This window comes from Electrophorus electricus, chromosome 1, assembly GCF_013358815.1.
Source record: "Electrophorus electricus isolate fEleEle1 chromosome 1, fEleEle1.pri, whole genome shotgun sequence".
Classification (NCBI taxonomy): Eukaryota; Metazoa; Chordata; class Actinopteri; order Gymnotiformes; family Gymnotidae; genus Electrophorus; species Electrophorus electricus.
In genome coordinates, this window is record NC_049535.1 from 26,200,895 (window position 1) to 26,225,578 (window position 24,684).

Below are 24,684 nucleotides of genomic sequence, written 5' to 3' on the forward strand. Positions count from 1 at the left end.
TTTAAGAACTCAGAAAACAAACAGTAAAACTTCACAATAGACAAAGTGGGTGTATCCTGCAAATGTGTATTATTTTATCATATTTTTAGACTGGTAAAGCACAAATAAATGTATTATCTTATTTAAACCTTTATCATGAAAAAACCCACAAAAACAACTCTTCCCAATATACCTTGGCCATTTAGTATTCTAAAAAGTCTGACTGAAAGCATCAGTCACTTTGACAATGGAAGTGTGCATTGGAAGGGAAAAAACAAAGCACCAAAATCCTGTTTCAATTAAATATAACAGATTAGATCTCATTCAAATTATGAGCAAATGTGCAAAAACATCTTAAAACTTTATTTATGGTATGTTGGCAGTATCAGTTCATACTTCATTATGACACGACTGTTTTAACCATTAAATGCGTGCCTGATTGCCACAACCATCCAAGTTAAAATTATGAAAAGTTAATGGCTTGGCCTCTTGTTTAAATGGTTCAGAACAAAGGTATTTAAGGAAAGTGCTATAACAATTTTGGGTACACACAAAATGTGTTTTCATATTTGTGTCTTAAATTAAGAACCAATAGGTACTAATACCTATATGATAGTAGCAAACAAAGTATTCCATTGCATGGAAGATTAATTTTATACATTCTCAAAGTGTCCACTGAGCTATGATTGAACCATTCACAAGGCAAAATATGCAACTTTAGAGATATGAGTTAATATATGTACAGTCCCTATTAACACCTCTGGACTGTCAATGTCTGATTACACAAATAAACCATCAAGCAAGTAAAAATTTAAGCATCAGATTAAGAATGGAGGATTTTGGGACCCTTCTACACTTAACTGATGGCTTGATCTTTTGTTGGCCAGGAATACCCAAATTGTCATGGCAACAGACATATCTCAAGTCTCACTCTACCTTTACTGCTGCTTGCTATGTAGGTCAGGATGAGTGGGTGGTTGGCAAAGCTTTTCCCAATGGTCTGACTCATAATAACAGAAAAGCATATTGAAAGATTTGTCTGTAACAGTCACAAAGGAAGTGCAGATATAAGGGACAAAAAAGCAAAGACTTAAAACAACTGGACACATTATGTGGCAGGATTGAGAACTTGCTCTGCTGTGGTTGGAGTTCCAGTGATAGCCACTGGGGGAGGGGTTGAGGTTGGGGTGGGAGTGGGAGTGGGAGTGGGAGTAGAGGCAGGTGTGGGGATGGGTGTAGGGGTAAGTGTGAAGGCCAAAGTGGGATCAGGAGTAGTAATATTAGTAGTTGAGGTGGAGGTAGTAGCTGAGGCTTGGGTTTGAGGAGCAGCTGCATCAGGTTTGGCTGGAGTGCTGGGTGTCATGGGAGCAGGTTTGTTGTAGTTGAGATTCAGAATGTGCTGCTGAAGGTGCCTGATCCAGTCCTCCTGTACTGAGAGAGGGCCATGGAACTCCACATCACAGAACCTGAGAGAGAAGAACCGTATTTGCCATGCAGAACTCCAACAAGGTTTCCTTTTAAGACCACGCACATTTTAGCATCTTGCACATGATTTTCAAACAATGCACCTACTGGCCTATAAAAAAAAAACCTGTACTGTAATTCAGAACAAGAACAGCAGTAAATGTGTGTATTATTATAGACATTAAAACATGAATGTTACTAAGGTACAACTCACCGACACTTAAGGGAATAAATTTTACCCACAAGTTTAACCAGGGGGGTTGAGGGGGGCTTAGGCACAAGGGCAGGAACAGTACTGGTACGAGGTGGCTGGGGGAGACAGCTTTCTCTCTCCCCACCATCAGCGTGTGAAGGATGTTTCAGTGGCCGTCGTTCAATGCCTTGTAAAAAAAAATAAGGCAAACTTTAAAGAGCAGCCAGTAATGTTAACAGATACTTTATTTTTGTCAGTTTGAGTGCAACCATGTAAATATTAAACTGTGTAATTGCCCTTCAGTTTACCTAATACAATAAGTAAGATCAAACATTTTTTATAAACTGTTAAAGACTAAATTCAAGAAAGCAAATTAACAACAAAAACTTTCAAGTAGCTGCTCGTGTAAGACCATATGACTAAGCTGTATTCTTACCCCGTGGTAGACGGACATTAAGTTCACTTCTTGCCACTTGTGCATGTGGAAGTGTACTGTTGGAGTGATGTCCTCCACTCTGTGCACTAGTGGCATACTGAGAAGAGGTGCCAGTTCCACTTTTTACCTCCCGTGATGAAGACCCCCATGGCCTGCTGCTCATAGCTTCCTGTCTGACTGTCCTCCCTTGGGACAGTGTCAGAGATGCCCACTGGGCTGCAGAAGACTTTTGAGATACAGGGGGCATGGGGTCAGAATCAGATGAAGGTGAGAGAGAACTGCCTTTCTGTAAGACAAATGCAGCAGAAAATTAAAAGGGCCACTCCGTTAACACTCCATAGGTGTCTGCTATGTGTTCTCTCTGATGCAGCTTCGAGTCAGTCTGATAATTGTGAGAATGCTGCATCTTATGCCGTTCATACCAATACACACATTCCATAATCTCTGTATAATCTTACCAAGTTTAAGAGGGGTTTTACAATATAAAAACACATTAGAACATGAGAATATTACCACTACAGTAAACCAATATGTCCATACCTTCTTTTGTGCATTGCGCCCACTCTGCAGGTAGCTACGGTGTAATTCAGCTACTGTTTGTGGTCGGCTGCGCATCCAGGCACTCAAAGTCTCAATGGGTGAACCATTGACACACCACTCAGTCACACCAAACTGTCGTAAATGGGCACGGGCATGGCTGGCCAGCGCTTTTCGGTTCTCAAAGAAGAAACCACACAGCTCACAGCTAGCATCTAAGGAGGGCCAGAGAAATCAATCAGAGTCAATGGTTCACTGAATGAACTTGGTTATGTGGCTCATCACAATCATTAAGGTCATACACTACAATCCTCCTGAATGATAACATTGTGAAGATAGCTAAAATGTGTTGGAGATTATTCTTTTCCACATACATTGAGCTTTGCAGTAGTATGTTCCTCCTATAAAAACCTCAGTTTTAATGCATCAAAGATCTCATTTAGAAACTCAGGAGGAATCAGTTTAAAAAAAAAAAACAAAAAAAAAAAAACAACCCAACACTCTTACCCATGTGGCATACCCCTTGTTTGTCCGTGGACAGTTTTCCCTTAAACGAAAAGTCCTGTGGTAGCGGTGAAAAGACTTTGGACTGGGCTGGTGGTGTCCTTTCACCGAGATGTCCCTCAGTTCCCAGCACCCTCTTTCCAAGTGGTGTCATACCAAAAAACTTGCCCGCAGGAGGAGTGGTGGAGAGCCCTGAAGCCCCTAATCCATGTTTATGGTGGCGTGAGCTGGGATGGAGGAGGTTAAGGGGAGACTTGCGAGAAACTTTGGGTGACTGATAACCGTGACTGTCCCAGGGCAAGCTGCTGTCCTGCTGTGGCTCTTCCTTCACACCTAGTGCCACTGATGCAGGCGTGGTACCCTGCTTCCGCATGATCTCCCACAAGGTGTCGATGGGCGAGCCGTTAACAGACCACTCTGTGATGCCCATATGACGCAAGTGGGAACGAGCATGGCTGGAGAGGCCTTTGCGGTTCTCAAAGAACTCGCCACAGAACTCACAACGGATGTCACGTGAAGGTTCCCTCTCCTTAGTCATGACTGGGTGAACACAGGGACACAAGTGAATAAGCTTACGGTGGAGAATGTTTGTACCATTTACTATTCAGGTTAATAAAAATAATGCAGTAAAGGAATATAGTATGACAAGACAACCGAACTTTAGGCCAGCAACTCTGACTTGTTTTTCCTAACACACTGATGAAGGGCCACTTTTCCATTTTTATTCTATTTCCTTTTTATTTTTCTCTTCATTGTATAAATACATTACATCTTACCCAGGTTGACAGGCTGTACACTGTCTGAGTTTCTCCAACTGGAATGCAGAGACTCAGAACTGTAGCTTTCATGTCCCGCTGTTCCTGCTCTGGTCATGGTAACTTCCACCTGCTCAGGTTCTGGCTTGGGCTTAACAATTACCACTGTGGGGGAAGTGGTTGTAGCAGATGTTGATGCAGCCATCTTGCGGGCAGTAGGCTGATGTTGGCTTGGTGAGTGGTGACCAAAAGGGAAAGTCAGGCGGCTGAGGGCACCCCCTGGGGGGGGGGAGGATGGAAGGCAGGTACGAGGGCCTGGAGAAGTGGAAGGTGATTTCAAGGGTTTTACGGGCATGACGCATGGCAGGCCTCGACGAGCTATGATCTCTCGTAGTGTGTCGATGGGTGAACCATTCACAGACCACTCAGTAATGCCCAGTTGGCGCAGGTGGGAGCGAGCATGGCTGGAGAGGCCCTTCCGGTTCTCAAAGAGCTCTCCACAGAATTCACAGCCCACATCTTTCATTGGTTCGGCTATAGACATAGAAAATGAAAGTCTACCATTTTATAACTGCAAATTGCATAAAAGACACATTTAAAAAGTTGTGATAAGACAAAATAATCAACTATAATGTTTTGCATGTGGAGACAGACCCTGCAACACAGTGGTTCCATTTCTAGTCTATCCTCTGTTCTAATCTTAGAATCTTAAGGTATCATGAAAGCTAGATGATTTAGATTCTGAAAGAGCCTTTATTTGGAGCTAGAGACCAGCTCATTAACTCCTGTCAATAACTCAAAGCTCACTGTTGTGAACTGTGGCTGCTTTTCTAGAAAGCAATGCTTATTCTACCAGATAGTGTTGACTGTAATTCTATAATGCTTCTAAGAAAGGAAGCTGTGCATTTATGCAGGTCCCTTCCAAAAAATCTGATTTTACCCAAGCAAATGCCACCACCTCAGGTTTTTGTATAGAAACTGTTATGAATCTACATTTTTGTCTTTAGTACCGATCTCTATTACAATGCACCTGCAACAGGGCAAAGGAAATATTACATAGTACAGGACTGAGATTCATCACACTTAAAGGTCAATTTACCTGAAGAGTTAAATTAAAATGAAACTTTATTAACAGATATTACAAATAAATTAAGTAGCAAAAAGCAAAAACATGTGGTTGTAGTCACCTAAAGGAATCGGCATCATCTCTCTGCCAGTCAAACGGAAGACCTGCTGGGTGGAAGGTTTCAGCTTCTTGGTGGGTGGACCTAACAAGATGTGGCCAGAGGAGGGGGAAGCAGCTTTTGAGCCAATGCCACTCCCTAATGATGGTGACTTGAAAAGAAGAGAGCTGGGGTGGAGAGGCCTCTTGGAGGCTGTAGAAGTGGATGTAGAGATGGAGGGAGAGGGAGGAGCAACACAGGACCCATGGACCCTCAGGTCCTCTGGGCTGTCAGAGAGTAATGAACTAGCTCTTTGTTTGAAGTCATCAGTGAGAATAAGTCTGTTAAGCAGGTCAATTGGGGACCCCTTGGATTCAGAGTATTCCACCCCAAAGTGACGAAGATGGGCTCGGGCATGACTTGAAAGGCCTTTGCGTGTCTCAAACCATGCTCCACATAACTTGCATATAATGTCTTTGTTAGGGTCCACTTCCATTGCTATGAGAAGAAAAACAGAACAGATGAGTGAACTGAAGAATTAAAGATGAGAGATATATAGAGGGAAAACAGAATACAAAATCAGAATAATATGTGGAATCACTGAACTGAGTTTGGATGCCTTTGTATTTAGAGTAGTTGTTGCCCTGGTAATACATATTTTGAGCAATTTATAGTGTGAACCTCTGGACAACTGATAAAGAAAGTGTCTAAAAAGAATTTATCATGTTGTGCAGTAAGGAGAAGACAAAGATTGGCTTTCACAAGGTAAATGAAAAGCTATTTTCTTTGGGTCAAAAAAAAATCATCTTTCTTGCCCAGGTATTCAGATTTTTAAATAAAGGATGGGATAATGGTTGGTAGAATGTGTATAACTTTAAAACATCATCTCTGTTCTAATCTGAGACACTGCTAAGATTATAGCACACAATACTGTACACTGACTTTGGGCAATGTCTTGAAGAAACTGAAGACTCTCACAATTATTGAGGATGGCTTAGGTTTTCTCATCCTTTGCCAGAACAGCTATCTGTTCTGAAATGCAATAGGTTTCAAGACCTGTTATAATGTTACTTTCACAATCATTAAGGAACTTAATGAACACCAGCAACCCCATACCAGATGCAAAATTAGCACGGGCTTGGTGCAGGGGCAAGTAACCCAAACATCGCACGCCTTGCCTATAGAGTATCAAATCTGTACTCATTTATTTAGTTACAAAGATCAGTATAAAGAACCATGAAAATCCCTTGATTCTAATCTGATTATTAGAATCTGTCCTACACTGGCCTTCATTATGTCAATGCTCCAAACCACACTACATGCACTGCACATGCATAGTTTGACAACTAAAGTCAGGAAACTGAACTGGCCAGAATGAACCCATGTCTTATAAAATTAAAAAACAACAATATAAAAAGGGTTTTGATACATTTGGTAAGGATAAGCATATTGTAGTAATTATCAACAATAACTACATATATGTAATTTCTAAACAATATATATTAATAAATGCCATACATTGTCAATCATTATAAACTGAGGGTCAACTCACATAGATCAGAAGTGGAACAATAATATATTAAGCACTGAAAATCTCTTACTGAGATTTAGGGGAGCATCTGTCTCTCGTGGTGCCCAGAAGGGTCTGGGTGGAGTGGACAGAGCTGCTGACTGGCCCCTGCCCATAGTCTTATGCTCCTGGGAACGTAGTGGTGATGACACAGGCAGCAGAGAGGAAATTGGGGCCTTCCTCAGCACTGGGGATGGAGACCTAGACCTTCCAAGTGGAGAGGATGGCAGGGATCCAGATGAAGAAGGACTGGTTGGGGAAGGGGTAACTTTCCTGATGCTACCCAGACCAGAGAGAGGGAGGGGGGGCTTGATATCTTGTGATTCCTCGTCAAATTCGGTTTCATGAATGGGACTTGCTGTAGGAACAGGTGAAGCATGATGGAAGTTCTTTTTGGGTGATGATGCCTTTGGGAGTAAGGGAGGCGTGGCAGGGAGGCAGGCGTCAGCAGCCCGCTCCTTGGTGATCTGGTACAGGAGATCTATGGGTGCTCCACTGCTCTCCGATACTCCTACTCCTAACTGGCGTAGGTGAGAGCGGGCATGGCTAGATAAACCTCGCCTGGTCTCAAAGGGGGCGCTGCACACCTCACACTTCAACAAAGTGGAGCCTAGAGAAAATCACATTGGGGATCCATAAAACTGTTCCATCATACCAATAAAAATTAATCTGTCACAATAGTTGCAATATCGACTGTTTAAAACAAATATAAAGTCCAGACAGGGCAAAATGTTAACCTCCACGTTAGAAATTGTACATCTCAAAATCTTATTCTAGCTAAATACAGCTCTTCCCTAAAATTAAGCAAAAATACTCTAATAAATGTCATCTATTTAATGTTTTTAAGTAGAAGTGCATTCTCAAACCCATCTCACCCTTAGGCTCCGTCTCTTCTACAGGAGCAGAGCTCTCAGGCTGTAAGGGTAAGGAGCTATTTAATTCTGCGCTGGAGGCAAAGCTGTCCACTGGTGGCATCTTTATAAGGACCCCCTCCCTTTCGTCCTCTTCACCTAAAAATGAACATGTAGTCCCAATTCAGGTACTGTTTTTGCACACAGTAACATACAAGTTCAAATTTAGGAATTTGTGCATGCCAAGAGTAATGTCTGTGTTATAACCTTAGGCAAAGTCATTTAAACCTTGATAGTCTGCAAGCCAATTATAAGACAGCATATACAAAACCTCTTTAACCTCTACAGATGTATTAATTAATCATATTACAGATCTTAATCCCTCATCATCTCTACTGTTTCTGCAAACAGATTCCTACATTTTAAAATATTCAAATTTATCTGTACATGCCAAGAGGGTTTCTGTACTTTTTGGTCATTCTATTTTCATTTAAAAAAATTTGGAAAATGGACAATTATTTGTTTCTTGCTTCAAAAACCAATAATAAGAAACAGAAAAACAAATCATTACTGGTTTTCCTTGTTAGAAATAAGATTCAAAATGCAAATGCGGATTATATTTCTTTTCTTTCCTCACAACCAAAACTGCAATAATACAAAAAACAGAAAGAAAGTCAATATTTACATTTTTCTGAAATTGGAAGTTTTCATTCATAAAGCCATCGTCAAAGCAACTCAAGGTGCCTATTACTCTCTCTTACTGTTAGCAGAGTTGTTAGCTAGCTAGCAGGATAGATGTGGAACCATACTCTAAAATAATTTTAAACATGGCATGAAGTGGGCCATCTTCCACAGCAATATCTGTTACTATGCTGCAGGAGTACTTGACCAGGGCAAGGGCATCAGCTGTTCTCTTGAACACATGTAGAGAAAAAAAAATTGATAGAGGAGTTCAGGGGTTTTAATTTGAAAAGTTGTTCTTATGGACACTTCTAGGACTATGTAGGAAAAACAATCTCAGTCTCATATTTCTTATTGTGTAAACTGTATAACACTAGGTCATGAACTAGCAAAGCCCAAGTGGTGAACTTGCAAAGGTTGCACTGCAGTCGCAGTAGCTGTTTCCAAAACGTAATTTTTAATATTTATTATGTTGCTTCCCCCTTGTTTGGTTCCCTTTTCCTTTAGCACCCCACTTATTTTATTTCCCTAATCCCTGTACTCTTTCTTCACTGGATTTGCTAGAGTATAAATGTTCACCAGTTTCTGGCTACAGGGGTGTGACTTTGAACTTGTCTTACTCGTATACTGAGGGGTGTTATTCATCGCTTTCCTGTCAAAAATCTGCACAGGAGTCCTCACTTACCAATAGAGTATTATTTCTGTTTTAAGTAGATAACACTATTTTGGTACCCAAAATGGTCATTTATTTAAATCAGCGTTTTCCCTAGAATAACACTGATTTACAAGGAACCTACAATAGAGTCTAGTCTCTCTCAACACCCAGAAAGTCAATTACCAAACTCAAGGATATCTTTACATCCACAATGAAGGGTAGAAGGGGGAATCAATACTGAGAATTAAACAGTTCATACCTGACTTAACTTGGAAACCATTTTGTCCCATTAGTCAACTAACACTCCCAAAGTAGACAGGGTTGCTGTCATGCCACCCAGTTCACCACAACTCCCAGCATTCCACTTACAACCCAGAGGAAAACCCAGCCAATCATCCACAATTCACAAGATGCTCATCACCAGACTATTAACTCCAACTGTAGCCTATTTACTTAGACTATTTATACTGGTCATTTCCCTGTACTCCTTGCAAAGTATTGCCACTGTTTCCATAAGTGCAAATCAAGCATTCTATCTGAATGTCTTCCTGTATTGCTGACCCTCTTCCAATTGTGTACCTTTGATTTTGCCTGCCCCGTTTGGATTTGTCTGCTTGGTTATACTGTTTTCTGGCTTTTGACCTGGACTGTTTGTTTACTATATTTATGATGCTCCCTGGTTCTGTTCATTCCAAAGTGCTGGTTCTGACCCTTTCTACACCTCTTTTTATCCACAAGCATCTGGCTTTAGCTGAAATGTTAGTTACAGCAATACAACTCTTCTGAGTAGATAAAAAGAATTTTGGTATCTGGACTTATACCATAACTAATGCACAGTGCCACCCTGGCATTTTTGGTGAAAGCTGCTATGGGATTCTGTTACTACTAAACCATATTATCTCTGCATCTTATTAGACAAAGAACTGCATCACCATGTGATGCACTCTTGTATCACAGAAAGTTCATTTAAATCTAACTAGACCTCACACTGGGCACCAAATATATACAACCTCTGAGTGAATTATTACAATTAAATTATGTTAGAAATTATTATTACTGATGATAACTAATAAATGTGGCTCCAGCCCAACAGGACAAAATAGTCTCAGAATGAGATGGTTAACATGAAATAAACATAGAAAAACTACCAGTACTAATAATTATTATTATTTTCTCATTGTCTGAAATAAATTTGTCACTAAACTTTAAAGGAGTATGTTTCTTAGCTCTCAGAACTTCTGTGACAAGAGATACACACATATGCCAAATAATTAAAAAGGTTTAATAATAAAGCAATTGGAGGTTTGTTAGGTGTGTAAAGAAAAAAATAGCAGCAAACACCAATAAAATCATCAGGCTGAAATAGACTACATTGAAAAAAAACTAGACAGTAGAACTAGTGTAAGAGACTAACAGAACTTTCCTTTGTTCTGTATTGTCACAGTACCCAGACTAGAACACCATGTTATAAAAAAGAACAAATGTTATCAAAACGAATAATTTTTTTAAAAATTATTAAAAAAATGAGGGACAAGCATGTATAATCACATTTGCATTTTAAAACAGAACTCTCAAAAGATATAATATAAATGGAGCCACACTAAACTTGTAGTCTTCAAGCTCGCATGGAAGTAGAGCCTTTTCAAGTATACAAAAGCACTTATTACCACTCTAACAGTTTATCGCTTAGCCCTAATAGAAAATAACAAAAATAATCCTAAATTTATATTTAGTACTATTGCACTTCTAACTAGGAATAAAACTGATACCAAAATTCAGATTACAACACCATATAGTAGTAATTAGTTCATGAATTTTTTTTAAGTGGGAAAATTAAGCACATTAGAGATCACATTTAGAGTAATAATGTGACATGGGGTAGCTACTAGATGAGAACAACCAAGCCAAAAAAGACTAGAATCCTTTACTCCTATCCAAGAGCCTGAACCTACATCTCTAATCTCAGGCTCAAAATCTTCTACCTGCTTACTAGATTCACTGTCCTCACGCTTTCTTAAAGAAATTCTACCAGAAGTAACTGAATCTTTTTAAAATTTAATAAACCACTGCTTGAACATTGGCTATGTACCAAATCATTAAAAAGCAGTAATCAGACCACTTATCAAAAAATCTAACCTCGACCCATGTCAGTTGTCCAACTACAGGCCAATCTCAAACCTTCCCCTTATTTCCAAAATCCTAGAAAAAGCTGTAGCCCAGCAGCAAAGCTCATACACGAATCAGAACAAGATACATGAAGTCTTTCAGTCAGAGTTTAGGCCTTGTCATAGTACAGAGACAGCGCTGATTAAAGTAGTTAATGACCTGTCTTTGGTTTCCGACCAGGGTTATATCTCTTTGCTTACACTGCTTGATCGGAGTGCAGCATTTCATACCATGGATCACATTTTACTAGATAGACTCGAAAATGTTGGATTAGGGAAGTAGCCTTTTCCTGGTTTAAATTTTATTTATCTGATCTCTATGAGTTTGTCAACATAAATGGAGACTTTTCAGTATACACCACTGTTAGTGATGCTGTCCCACAAGGATCTGTTCTAGGGCCTCTGCTTTTTTCTTTTTATATGCTACCTCAAGGTGACATTATATGTAATCACTGTGTTAGTTTCCACTGCTATACTGATGATACTCAGTTATACACTATATTGCCAAAAGTATTTGCTCGTCTGCCTTCGCACACATATGAAGTGTGACATCCCAATCTTAATCCATAGTATTTAATATGCCGTCGGCCCAACCTTTGCAGCAATAACGGCTTCAACGCTTCTGGGAAGGCTTTCCACAAGGTTTAAGAGTGTGTTTATGGGAATTTTTGACCATTCTTCCAGAAGCGCATTTGTGAGGTTAGACACTGATGTTGGATGAGAAGGCTTGTAGTCTCCACTCTAATTAACCCCATAGGTGTTCCTATCGGGTTGAGGTCAGGACTCTGTGCAGGCCAGTTCTTCCACACCAAACTCACTCATCCATGTTTTTATGGACCTTGTTTTGTGCACTGGTGCACAGTCATGTTGGAACAGGAAGGGGCCATCCCCAAATGGTTCCCACAAAGCTGGGAGCATGAAATTGTCCAAAATCTCTTTGTATGCTAAAGCATTAACAGTTCCTTTCACTAGAACTATGGGGCTGAGCCCAACTTCTGAAAAACAACCCCACACCATAATCCCCCCTACACCAAACTTTACACTTGGCACAATGCAGTCAGACAAGTACCGTTCTCCTGGCAACCGTCAAACCCAGACTCATCCATCAAATTGCCAGTTGGAGAAGCGTGAGAGAACACGTCTCCACTGCTCTAGAGTCCAGTGGTGGCGTGCATTACACCACTGCATCTGATACTTTGCATTGCGCTTGGTGATGTAAGGCTTGGATGCAGCTGCTTGGCCATGGAAACCCATTCCATGAAGCTCTCTACACACTGTTCTTGAGCTAATCTGAAAACGACATGAAGTTTGGAGGTCTGTAGAGATTGACGACCTCTGCATGCTATGCACCTCAGCATCCACTGAGCCCGCTCTGTCATTTTACGTGGCCTACCACTTTGTGGTTGAGTTGTTGTCATTCCCAATCACTTCCACTTAAAATACCACTGACAGTTGACTGTGGAATATTTAGTAGCAAGGAAATGTCATGACTAGACTTGTTGCACAGGTGGCATCCTATCATGGTACCATACTGGAATTCACTATGCTCCTGAGAGCAAGCCATTCTTTCACAAATGTTTTTAGAAGCAATCCGCATGCCTAGGTGTCTGGCTTTATACACCTGTGACCATGGAAGTGATTGGAACACCTAAATTCAATTATTTGGATGGGTGAGTGAATACTTTTAGCAATATAGTGTATGTCTCTGCCAAACCAAAGGACACATCTGCTTAGTATTATTGAGGAACGCATAAAGGACATCAGACACTGGATGTTGAGAAAACAGAAGTGCTTCTATTAGGCTCACAGACAGCTAGGACCTCGCTCTCCAAATGCATAATGAACCTCAATGGTCTGCCAATCACATCTTATTTAACAGTTAAAGATTTTGGAGGGATTATGGATCCCAGACTCTCTTTCAAAGCTCATGTAAATAAAATTTCTAGGACCACCTTTCTCCATCTCAGGAACATTGCAAAGCTTAGGAACATACTCTCTTCACATGATGCAAAAAAGCTAGTCCATGCATTTATCACTACCAGATTGGACTACTGTAATGCCTTACTATCTTGCTGTACCACGAAGTGCCTAAACAAGCTCCAGCTAGTTCAAAATGCAGCAGCCAGATTTAGAACTAGAAAGTTTGATCACATTACTCCTATCCTAGCTACATTACATTAGCTCCCAGTAAAATTTTGTAAGATTATAAAATACTTCTAATGACCTACAAAGCACTGAATGGTCTTGCCCCCTAGTACCTTAGCAAACTCCTAGTGCATTACAACCCACCACATCTGCTTAGACAAAAAATCATGCAGGCCCTTTCCTAGTACAAAGAATTAGAAAATCTACTGCAGGGGGCAAAGCATTTTCCTATAAAGCTCCCATACTATAGAATAATCTTCCTGTAAATGGTTCAAGTCTCAGACACAGTCTCAGTGTCTGAGAAAAATCTGTACAGTCAGGCATTTTATTAAATATTTCCCATCTTAGGTAAAGGTGTAGATCTGGGGATTCATGGGCATTGAGAGTTCTAGTAAACTGTGATGTTATGATCCTGTCAAGTCACCTCTTTTTTGTAATTCAAGTTTGTTAAATGAGTGGCGAGTGCTGATGTTCCAGGGAGCCCTCATGCCTGTGTTTCCTTCTGGCTCTAGCCAGATCATAGCTAGATCTGCTGAAGTCCATCTTTGCACATTATAGTTCCCCAATTTACACACCTTCATACCCGGACATGCCTAATAATCTCTCACTTCCTGCCAAAGTACACCTACTCCTGATGTCATGTTACTGAGCCTCAACCTGTCTCTGTTGCCATGGCTCCACCCACCATCCCTAATGTTGTAGCATACTTCCATCCCAGCCAACTGCTTCTCCATTACCCTTCAGAGACATTTTCATGCAATATGGGATTCGGACACGGACACGGACACGGACACACACACGGACACACACACACGGACACACACACACGGACACACACACACACACACACACACACACACACACACACACACACCGTCAAAACCAACTAGAACTTCTAGAAAACTGGAATAAACATTCATTGCTTTATTTTTTATTTTTTTAATTATATTTGTTCTCTCACTAATATTCTTCTCTTTATTATTAATATTGCTATTGTAGTGCCTGTTGTTGGCAAAATGAGAAGACCCATTTTGAGTCTCAAAGATTTCTTCCTCATGCTCTAAGGAGTGTTTCCTTGCCACTGTCACCCTTGGCTTGCTCACTGGGGTGTGGATTTGGACAAGTGTAAAGCTTCTTTGTGACAACGGCTGTTGTAAAAGCGCTATATAAATAAATTTGACTTTAATTTTAACACTTGAGAGAGAAAAAGCAAGGAAAATTTATATTTATAGTTTGTATTGTCCCCAAGGCCCAGCCTAAAGCTTCAGTTTCCTGGTTGATGTTCCAGAAACTGCAGAAACAGAACCTTGTGCATTTAGTTGAGACCACCGCATGCAGTGTGTTTTAACTAGCAAGCATTAGTTAAGTTCAAAATGGGAATAGCTGAGAAGCTGCAATAGAAGTTTCAAGTCTGTTGATTCAATTCCAAGAAGCCCCAATTCTAAATTCCAATTATATGGGGTGCAGGGGTGGGTGATGTCTCATATGCCTGTCACATCTGGTCCTCCATGATGACTGGTTCTCCTTACAGTAGTTTTGTGTTTTTCAAATACAATTAAAGAAAGGAATAGATCACACATTCATAACGCAATATCATTACAGAAATATATGACGTCACAGGATATTATGAATGTCTTCTGAAATTTCAGTGTTGTTAAAGAAATTGAAAGTGTAACTCTTCACTGAAAACTATTGAGTTTGTTGAACGCATGTACTAGTGTGTACCAGAGGGTCAAACAAGGTCAAAGATACTGTGATAAAGTTTCCTTTTATAGCCTTTTTATATCAGTAGGCTATCGGTGTTTCTCCATGGAACCAGCACAGGACCGTTCTTATGTTTTTCCTTACTTTGCAAGGCATGGGAACACCTTACCCTTCAGGGATGTCAAAGTTTTGCTCCTACAATGTTGAATTAATATAGGGAAGAAATTCTGCACTGAAAATGGCTTGTGTCCACACTCTGACGGACATTCTGAGTTAGAGGTGGCAATAGCTATAAATGAGTACCTGTGTGATATACAAAAATACTATAGAGAAAACAAATATATATAGATTTACAAACCCAGTAACACTATATAGAAAATATAGAAAAGGCTGACATACACAGCACCTTGAATTAAGGCACATGCACAGTCCTAAGCACTGATCATTTGTTTCTCTGCAGTTTGCTCTCCTTTCATTAACAAATACCCCTTCATCATTTTAGGACCATACATTGGTAACATCTAGACAATTAAACCACAATGTAAAAGACTCAAAAGGAACTTAACACTACATTTCACAACAATGAAAAACAGCAGTGGGCCTTTTTATTGGAGATGTTTTAATTGATTGTATATTGTATTCAAGCCATTCTTGGCACAAAATCTCATAACACTGCTTTAGGAAATAACTTCCTTCCACATAATCATGTAGCATACTTGCAGATATGTAGTTCTCTTTTCATCATGGCTAACATTATCTCAGAGTATGTTTCCACAGCCATCCTGCTAGCTCAGGGCACCTATTGCTCACTCTTACTGTTAAAAGAGCTGTTAACCTTGGGCTTTCTTCAGTTTCGGAAAAATTAAAATACAGATCATTTTTCTGTTTTTGTTTTACTGCAGTTTTATTTTCTGTTTTGCAAAGGAAAAACAATTTGCTTTCGCATTTTGTATCTGTTATTCCTGAATAAGAAAACCCACTTGTTTCTCTGCTTCTTGTTATTGAATATTAAAACAAGAAACAATTTTCATTTTTTCAGTATTTGAAATGAAAATAAAAAAGTACAGACCAAGAGGAACTGACTGTAAAAACCTGAAGTGAAAAGTAACTGTAAAAAAGTCTAAGTAACTGCAACCCAGCATATGCAAAACTTTACCTTTAAAAAGATCTGTAATTAAAGTGGTTAGTGTAATTACCTAAGGAATACTGCCATTATCTCTAACCACCTCTATATAGTTTTATAGAAATCATTAACCTGCACATATAGATCATGGCAGGATATGCATTTTCATTTTTTTACTCCTAAACATGTACATTTTCTATATATTACATATTGTACACAGGATATTATAGTACTATTGAATTATATTCATTTATATTAATTTTTTTAACCACTATATATTTTTTTATTCTATATAATAATACAAACGCATACACATAAGCACAAAGAAAACAAGCATCTTAAATATTGACCGTGCTTCATTTATAAACCATACATCACCGTGAAGAGCGCTTTTGTTTCCGTCATTCTATACTAAACAGCATTTTACCAAGCTCAGTGCTTTTCTTCCCAGTTAAAGAAGACACTTTCGTATAGCAAGAAATAAATTAGTAGTGTTAAACATTCTAAAATCAGTAAGAAACAATAGCCTTACCCATGTCTGAAAAAATTCAAAAGTTTTAAAGGAGCCAAACTGCATGAGTGACCAAACATTCCTAGACATAAGCCAAAAGATCAGTGCTCACATTTAAATAAATAAATAAATAATAAAAAAAATAATAATAATAATAACAACAACAACAACAACAATACACAAAGCGGTAAAATGGCGAAGATTGATGAGTGAAAGCAATTTGGGATACACTATCTCCTAAAAAAATGTTAGCGTTAAATTGATAGTTCAAGATAAATCAGTTATGTATCTTGACATTTATAGAAGCGTAAATTGTTAGTTTCCCGTTCGCGGAGCGAGAGTAATTGCAATTGCCTCAAATACTCACTTTGACTGCACTGCCTCTTATGGTAGACAGCGATTCGGAATTATCTGCCAATGATTTGATTTTTGATGACTCTGAAGTCTACCAGCAATGTTGCCCGTAACATGCTATGCAACCTTTGAAAGTACGAACACAGCGCGTATAAGCAACTCATGCCAATCATGCACCGCACGGAAAGTGCAGAACACTCACCGTTCAATAGTCGCTGAGCATCAGACTTACGGCACCTACAGTCAGATAATTTTTCCGCTATTGTTTGTGTCTGCGGGGATGTGGAAGCAGCCATTTTGCCCCGCACACATGCACCACCGCGCCGAGGCGTAACCAATCCAGTAAAGGCGGAGACTAAGCTAAATTTTGAATACCAGACATCAATTATATGAACTGAGACACTCCGCAGAGAAAGGACACTGCCTTCCTTGCCAGACAAAACTACCACACCTCTCCCCTACTTATTGTATTCACTGGTATGCAAGCTTTAAAAAGTCTGTATAGCAAGAGTTATGACCCAGAGGAGCTCTGCTATACAAAGCAGCATATCTCAGAACAGGTAATATCTTTAGAAGCCAACTCCAAATTTCATAAAAAGCATAATTGATATATTGATTATTTTCAAAGCCATATCAGTTGTTTTAAAAGATTTAGGATTTATAAAGATTTATAAGATTTAGACATCATCTGACAAACTATATTTAAGCACCTAGTATCTCTAGATAAAAAGTCTACAGACATAGGCTATAGGAATAACTCACCCTCAGGCTCACTGTCATTATCTTCCTCCTTCCAAGGCTGAGTTGGAGACGTCTGTGGCACAGGTCCTGGAGCTTTGCTGTCCTCGTCCTCCTCCTCTTCCGATACAGGCTCCTCCTTCTCCTGATCCGTGTTCTGTTCTTGCACCTCAGAACAGGAGTGAGGAGCAGTGGACAGAGCAAGGTCTGGTCGCTTGGAGAAGAGCTCGCGGAGGACGTTGATTGGTGAGACTGTGACCTCCCAATTGGTAATACCAAAGTCTCTGAGGTGGGCACGTGCATGACTGGACAGGCCAGCCCTAGTGTCAAAGCCAGCGCTACAGAACTCACAGCGCATCACACTGAAGGTCGCTGGGTCAAAGTTGGCAACTAGTAGGGCATCAAGAACACCGTATCAGACAGCCTGGAACTGAAACAATTCAATGCAACCCTCTAAGAAGGAGAGGTCAATCAAAGAGGCAGTGGTAGAAAATAGCAGGGAAAAAAAAAAATCTACATTATAAAGAGGCTTTCTGAAGATCAGAACTTTGAGTAGTTCTGTTCTGGCTAGATTTCACATTATAACTACATCATAAAGAAGATTGCTCCTTTGTATTGCTCCACTTTTCCATAGAGCCATACTATTCTGCTAAATATTACTATGAACTTTTTGCTTCTTTGTTTATGGAAGTCCTCTAGACTGGACAATGTCAGTTTGTGTGGAACGTTGGCATGGGGAAAGTATAATTTGTTAAAAATAAGGAACTTGTACTTCCAAACTTTCACCTTAACAGAATTTTGGGTCACCTAATTAATTCCCCATCAGATGCAATGAAATGTAATGAAATGCCACACCTTTATATTTATTCTACTTGTACAAACTTGGAACTTAATGTAGAACATGGTGACTTTATAATGTTTAAACAGCAAAGTGATAGCAAAGTTTACAATATCTGTGCCAAAATGTGTCCATAATACAGGTGGATAAAATGATAAACAGCAAGTTATTGTAAAAAGTGACTGTCCTTACCTTTTTTCTTCTTTTTTTGATAAGAGAACTTCTTCTCAATGGCATTAACCTCTGCAGGAGATATGAAGTGTCTAACATTATAGCTGACTCCAACTCTGTTAAGGTGACCTCTTATATGATTTGCCAGTCCAATTCCATTATCAAAGTGGTCTGGGCAATATGGGCATTTCCTTCCAACACTCTTTAATGAAACCCCTTCCTCATCTTCTTCATCCTCCTCCTCAGTTAAGACATCAAGAAGGTGGTTAACAACATCCTCTTCCTTTTCATCAGTATTGTCATCACTATCATTATCTTTAGTATCAGTGGTTTCTTCACTACTCCTATCATTATTGTCAAGAGGTGTCTTCTCTTCTTTGGACTCCTCACTGATCTTTGGTAGAGGAGAGGAGATGTTGAGGCCAGAAGCCACAGCAGAGGAATCCTCTCCTACAGGGCGACAGGTGAGTAGATCTGTAAAGTGCTACAAGAATGCTGCCTTTCGAAGAAGAACTGCTCAGACATCATCTCAACATAAACCTGGCTTACCTTGGTAGCCAGGAAATGATGGCCGGAAAGTCATTCAAAGTCATCAATATTCAACATATAAGGCTACAATGCATCGACAGGGTGCTTGCTTTTCTTCAGTTAACCCACTTCAAAAATAAGTGTGAAGTGGAATTTCATTTTCTTTTTTGCAGAGTAAATTAATTACCAAGTGCCCACTGCCACTTGCAAGGATTACCTTTTCCCAGTATGCCATGACTGGTTAGCGTATTTTCCGTCAACATTACATAATCCATAACAAAAAAATAATGTGTAAATGTAAAAGATTCATGTTAACATAGCCAATATTTATTTAGCTAAATTGTGTATACATTATTATTAAGCAGGGAAACATAATAGCTGAATCAGATTTAAATATTCTCATATTTTAAAAAAAAAAAAAAAGTACTAAGTAATCAGTATTAGTAAGGCCAAATTATTTAATGAGCTACATGCTACCTCTCTCATAAGGAGCTATATAGGTTGCTATATGCTACATGTAAGCCCAAACTGCCTAAATTCAGTACATTTCAAGCCTTAAAATAATTTTACATATTTTCACAAGCACCCTGATCGAGACCAAGACTGTTCACTATAACAATGAAAATTCAAAAGTTGACAAAATGCACAAAGTGGAAGGATGCAATGAAGATGATGACACCAAAAGTTAGAGCTATGTTAACTCTGAACTAGGGAGACCCTGAAACAAAAAACACACAGGCTACTCTGCATCCTTTAGAGACCTCTGAGACTCAGCCTGTCACTCACCCATCACTCTGCCGTATGAGAGGGCAGTTGGGAGGTCAGAGCTGAGGGCGTTTATGAGGACGAGGGGTAACTTGTGTCTGAGCTGGGCCTGCTGCCCCTCAGCCAAATCTAGCCTCTCTGTCGCCCCCCGAAGGTTGGCTGAGAAACTGCTCTTCAGCTGCAATGCCAGGGCAGGTGTCTCCAAACGGTCTGCAGGGGAAGCAAGGGGTCGACCAGGTTCAGACATGAGGAGACACCTGGACGTTCCCCAGATATATGGCCAAGAGTGGCACACATGAATTGAAAAATATGTGAACTTGTAAGGCGGGGCATTTGTCTCCCATTTATTGGCCCTTGCTGACTAGGGCCACTGATGGAAACTGATTTGGAAAAATACTATTTTCCCACCTGCCTTTAAACGTCAAGGGTATAAATACACTTCACTGCCAACAGTAGCCGGTAATGAGCATCGGCCAATGGTAGGGGGAACTGCACCACGTGCCTTTAATGCAATTGATGACTTAACACTAGACACATCATATGCATGCATCACAATAAGCACAAGTTATATCAAGATTTAAAACATTAAAATGAACTTTGGGTTTGTAAGTGTGGTTGTTAAACATATTGTATTATTTCAAGTGTTCAACCCCTCAACAAAATATGCTGCTTCTTTTGTAGAAAATTTATGAAACTGTCTGAAAAACAATTGTGCTTACTGGACACAACAAAATGAGTACAAAATGGAAAAAGGTTTCTTGCATATAATTAAATGTCTTTTTAGGATGTTGTTTGTCTAATATACAGTCTTGTCTTACCTGCTTTGGTGGTTGGTTTTGGATCAGCATCCTGTTCTGGTAGTGACACAACATCCTTTTGGCCCTGCTCTGTGGTATCTTTAGCATTTGGGTCATGGCTCTCCACATCACCAGAGTCAGTAGGCTTAGGATCCACTCTGCTGCTGGCCCGTGTGCGCCCCATAACATCCCTTACGAGCCGCTTGGAGCGGCGATTCCCTGTGCTCTTAAACGCAACATCCCTGCGCTGTGGTGCAGCCTTTGAAGCTGAAGCTGAAGCTACTGGCACAGGAGACTGGGGCATTGGGACATTCTCCTCTGCAAGCCCAGTCTGACCTGACCCAGACTCACCCTGCAGGCTTGGACCAGGATAGGGAGCAGCGTCTGTCTGACTGATCGCAGTCTCAGGTCGGTCAGAGGGTTTTGTCAGAGTCATACAGGCCAGATGGTCCTGGCTCGTCCCTGGAAAGGGTTCCACCTCATTCTTGCCCCGTGGGTCACAGATACAGGCCTGTGAGTGGTCAGTGACAAGCTGTTGTTCAACTGTATGCATGGAGGCTCTGGTAGGGTACCGCTCGCTAGGCAGGGTAGCGGCGACGGTCGAGGCTCCATTCCCAGAGAGCCTTCCCTTCTTCGGGGGACCTTTCCTGCGGGACCTATGCTGGAGGCGGGTCGAGGCACGATGGGCGCCGGCCCTGGCCCGTGCCCCATGTGTCCTAGCATGGTCCGCCAGCTCCTGTGGCACATCAGAACTGTAGCTGCACTTCAGACAAACAAACTGGCCACAGATGGCAGGTGACTCTCTGACGGTTGGCCGTGTGGCTTTCCTGCGGCTGACTTGCACCTTTGCTCTCTTACCTCCACCACTAAGCTTCCCCATCTCTTCCAAGATCCTGCGCCGTGATTCCTGATGCTGCTGATGATGGTCCACCAGCAGCAGCCTGTCGGTGAACTCCTGCCCGCACTCCATACACTCGAAACCACTCTTTTTGACTCGCCTCCTCGCCTTTCCCTCCTCGCCACGCGGACCCTTGCCACCGCCAGCAGGATCATGCTTACGCATATGTTCCCGTAGATGTGCTCGTTTTTTGAAGTAGATGCTGCATTCCACGCAAGTGAAAATTTCTTGGCAAAGTTCCCCACCAACAGCTTGCACCCTCTCCCTGTCCTGGACTTTCTCATCCTCTTTAAACTCAAACACCCCTCCCACATTGTTTGCCACTTTACCATGCTCCTTTGCCTTGGAAGGTGTTGCCCTGCTTTTCCTGCCTGTCCCGGTTGTTCGCTGCCATGGGCCCAGTCCAGAGAAAGGTCTCAGTAAGGCCCTCTTCTTTCTCCTACGCTGGATGAAGGTGCAGTGTGCCCAGGGACCAGGAGGTGGACTCTCTGGGTCTGAATCACCTGGAAAGGAATATACATCCCGTTCTGGAGTATTCTTTTTTTCCTCCTTCTTCAGATCAGACTCTTTTACCTCTTCCTCCTCTTTTTGGTGTCCCTCTTTTGATTCTGTGTCGGAAAAAAGAAATGGCCCAGCTTGGTCCGATGAACCTTCAACTTTGCTCTTTTCCACTACAAATAGAAGGGAATGCTATATTAATTCAAAGCATACCTTTAGGACAATCTATATATGATCTTGTAAAGCAGACTCTTATTAATATTCTTTCATTTTTCTCAAAAAATAAAAATACATTTTCAAATGGACCCTCCCACCCTCATGTTGCTGGTTGTTGAACTGTGCTGTGCTTGGGCCTCCGAATTTGTTATCTCTCCCCAGATCTTGGCCCTCCATAGGACTGGTTAAGTTGTTCTCAAAAAGTTGGTTCTTGGACATATCAGCTATTTGGTATTCTCCACAGTCAAGTCTGCACACAATAATATTCAAAAAGAATACATGGACCACAATTTTAAGTCAAGTAGAACACAGCTTTCCACAGTGAAATAAATGATCATTTGTCAGTGTCTTTCTGTGATCAATAATCTTGTTTTTAAGCAACATCTCTTTGAATTCACCTGCCTGAGTAAATGCCTGTGTATTTTCAGACCATATCCATGCAGATAACTGGCAATGGCACTCTGTATAGCCACAGCTTTACAACACCTGTCCAACTTCACCTCACCTATCTTGCTCCTGTCCACAGGTGGGACTTCCTGGGCTGTGAGCAGCAAGGCCATGAGGATTAGAAAAATTCTGAAGCTCCTCTTCTGACATACACAATTGGAAACCACACAAACACACAAGTAACTTAACAGAGAGGATTGACCCACAGAAAAACCTGCAATAGGGTACAAAATGGCCCCATAATAACTAAGGTGAAATTCATGATGTATTATGTAAAAGTCTAACAATCATTCACTAACTGACAACATACAAATAATGAAAAAACTGTATTTGTAGATTTATTGCAGTACACTGACATAACACAATTACCATCAAATATCTCTTTCTCGGAGTCTGAGTCCCACGTTAGAGATGAGGGGAAAGCGGAGGAAGGAAGTTTCTTCTGCTTATTTCCATAGGGTCCAAGTTTGGGAAGAATGCTTCCTGGAACCCCACTATCCCCATCTCCATCACACCTCTCCAGATCACCACCTTGGGTCAATCCACCCTGCATGTGTTAAGAGTTAGAAAGAGTTACTTATCCTTACAGGATATAACTGAATAAAATATAATTATATAAATCCACATTCTCTCAGCATTTAAAAAGAAATAAATGGTACTGGGAACAGAGATTGAAATAAAACGGGCTCAAATATAAGAGAGGATGGAAGCTGTGCATAGAGATCTGCTAAATCTCTCACCAGCAAGCTGTTATGTAGTGAGGGTGATGCAGATGGCCCACAGACAGATGCTGGATCATGGGCATCCATATTTGAGTGAGGACCCACTCCTGGATCCATGGGCCGTTTATGCACCGTGTACTGTGCTGGTCTGCTGCACTTCACCTACATAGTTTTCTTTTCTAGTAGCATACATGGATGGATACACACACACACACACACACACACACACACACACACGGAGAGAGAGAATCCTCCTAACATCTGACAATGAGCGTTCGTGTTTATAAGGCGGTAAGGGAATTAATTTGATAATTTCAATAACGCTATTTAACAACTTGACATCTTTTAAATGTGAGGCCACTTTACCCTACTACCCAATTTAGGTTCGAATGCGTACGCCACCTCAAATAAGTAAAAAACAAAAGTGCCAAATTCCTTTACTTATTGACCGTTACCTACCCGCGGTAATTTGGGACCGTCTGACCTATTTGAACATGTCTGGTTTCCGTAAATTTAGCGCTGTCCTTGTGATGACGAACGCCGAGAAGGCAACGCTCTTCTCGCTAACGATGACGGTGATAGGTGTGCCAAACATATAAGCCCCGCATCCGAAGGTTGAGGTGGGCTTTCAGCAACGGCGGAGAAAGAGACCATTCTGCAAATATTAAATATCCCCTTGGATAAGTATACGTGTGGAATAAAACTAATACTCACCGAAACGGCCTGCTTGCTTGGCTACTCTATGGAATGTCCTGCGTCCAATCACACGCTACTGTCCATATTCTCTTTGGGTTGAAGTCGCATGAACACACGCCCGCATAGTGCATGCGTGTTTTGCTATATGCGAGGTTCGTCCGCGCGTTCTTGCAAGAATACCGAAAAAAGCATGAACGTTCAACGAGCAAAGGAAGCTGTCTTTGCAGAACGACCACCCGACTCCATGTTGTTAGCTTCGGAGGGACGCCACGGCTGCGATGGTGACGTTCATGGGGTGGGGAAAAGAGTTTTTGTTAACCCTGGAGTTGTTGCAGTGAAAGTAGAACTGTTCCGCACTGAGTCAGGTGGTCAGAGGTTAGGGTAGTAAGTAGGATAATTCGGTAGCATAGATAATAGACAATTCGTTTGAAATCTCAACATTTAACGAAATTATGTATCAAGTGTAACGTGCGATAATTTGTTAGATAGAGATATGTGTACCGTGCAATGTTTTATACATTCAGAAATAGAAATATTTTATAATTTTAATGATTGTGAGTACAGTAAGACTGAATGTGAT

General features: G+C 40.8%; 1 protein-coding gene across 2 annotated transcripts; it reads right to left on the minus strand.

The window, feature by feature from the left end:
• Positions 1-321: 321 nt before the first annotated feature.
• On the minus strand, positions 322-24,360 carry si:ch211-194b1.1 (protein Wiz). 2 transcript variants are annotated; one of them, XM_027006612.2, is made up of 18 exons: positions 24,123-24,360; positions 23,427-23,587; positions 23,056-23,233; positions 22,745-22,829; positions 22,338-22,489; positions 20,649-22,196; positions 19,852-20,040; positions 18,559-18,987; positions 17,553-17,918; positions 7,477-7,611; positions 6,633-7,211; positions 5,056-5,529; positions 3,890-4,402; positions 3,117-3,653; positions 2,613-2,824; positions 2,073-2,358; positions 1,658-1,823; positions 322-1,445 (listed from the first exon to the last, which is right to left on the minus strand). In XM_027006612.2, exons 2-18 carry the CDS (start codon positions 23,523-23,525, stop codon positions 1,088-1,090), a joined length of 6,306 nt encoding a protein of 2,101 aa, XP_026862413.2. In that variant the 5' UTR covers positions 23,526-23,587; positions 24,123-24,360; the 3' UTR covers positions 322-1,087. The 2 variants fall into 2 exon arrangements, with proteins under 2 accessions (XP_026862413.2, XP_026862414.2); XM_027006613.2 differs by lacking the exon at positions 19,852-20,040.
• Positions 24,361-24,684: the final 324 nt, after the last annotated feature.

Excerpts from the sequence above, each read along its gene's own strand:
- si:ch211-194b1.1 (XM_027006612.2), bottom strand. The coding sequence starts at position 23,525 with ATGGATCCAGGAGTGGGTCCTCACTCAAATATGGATGCCCATGATCCA. Across the intron at positions 23,234-23,426 it reads CACTACATAACAGCTTGCTG|GGTGGATTGACCCAAGGTGG; the intron begins GTGAGAGATTTA and ends TAACACATGCAG. Across the intron at positions 17,919-18,558 it reads TCAAAAAAAGAAGAAAAAAG|TTGCCAACTTTGACCCAGCG; the intron begins GTAAGGACAGTC and ends ATGCCCTACTAG.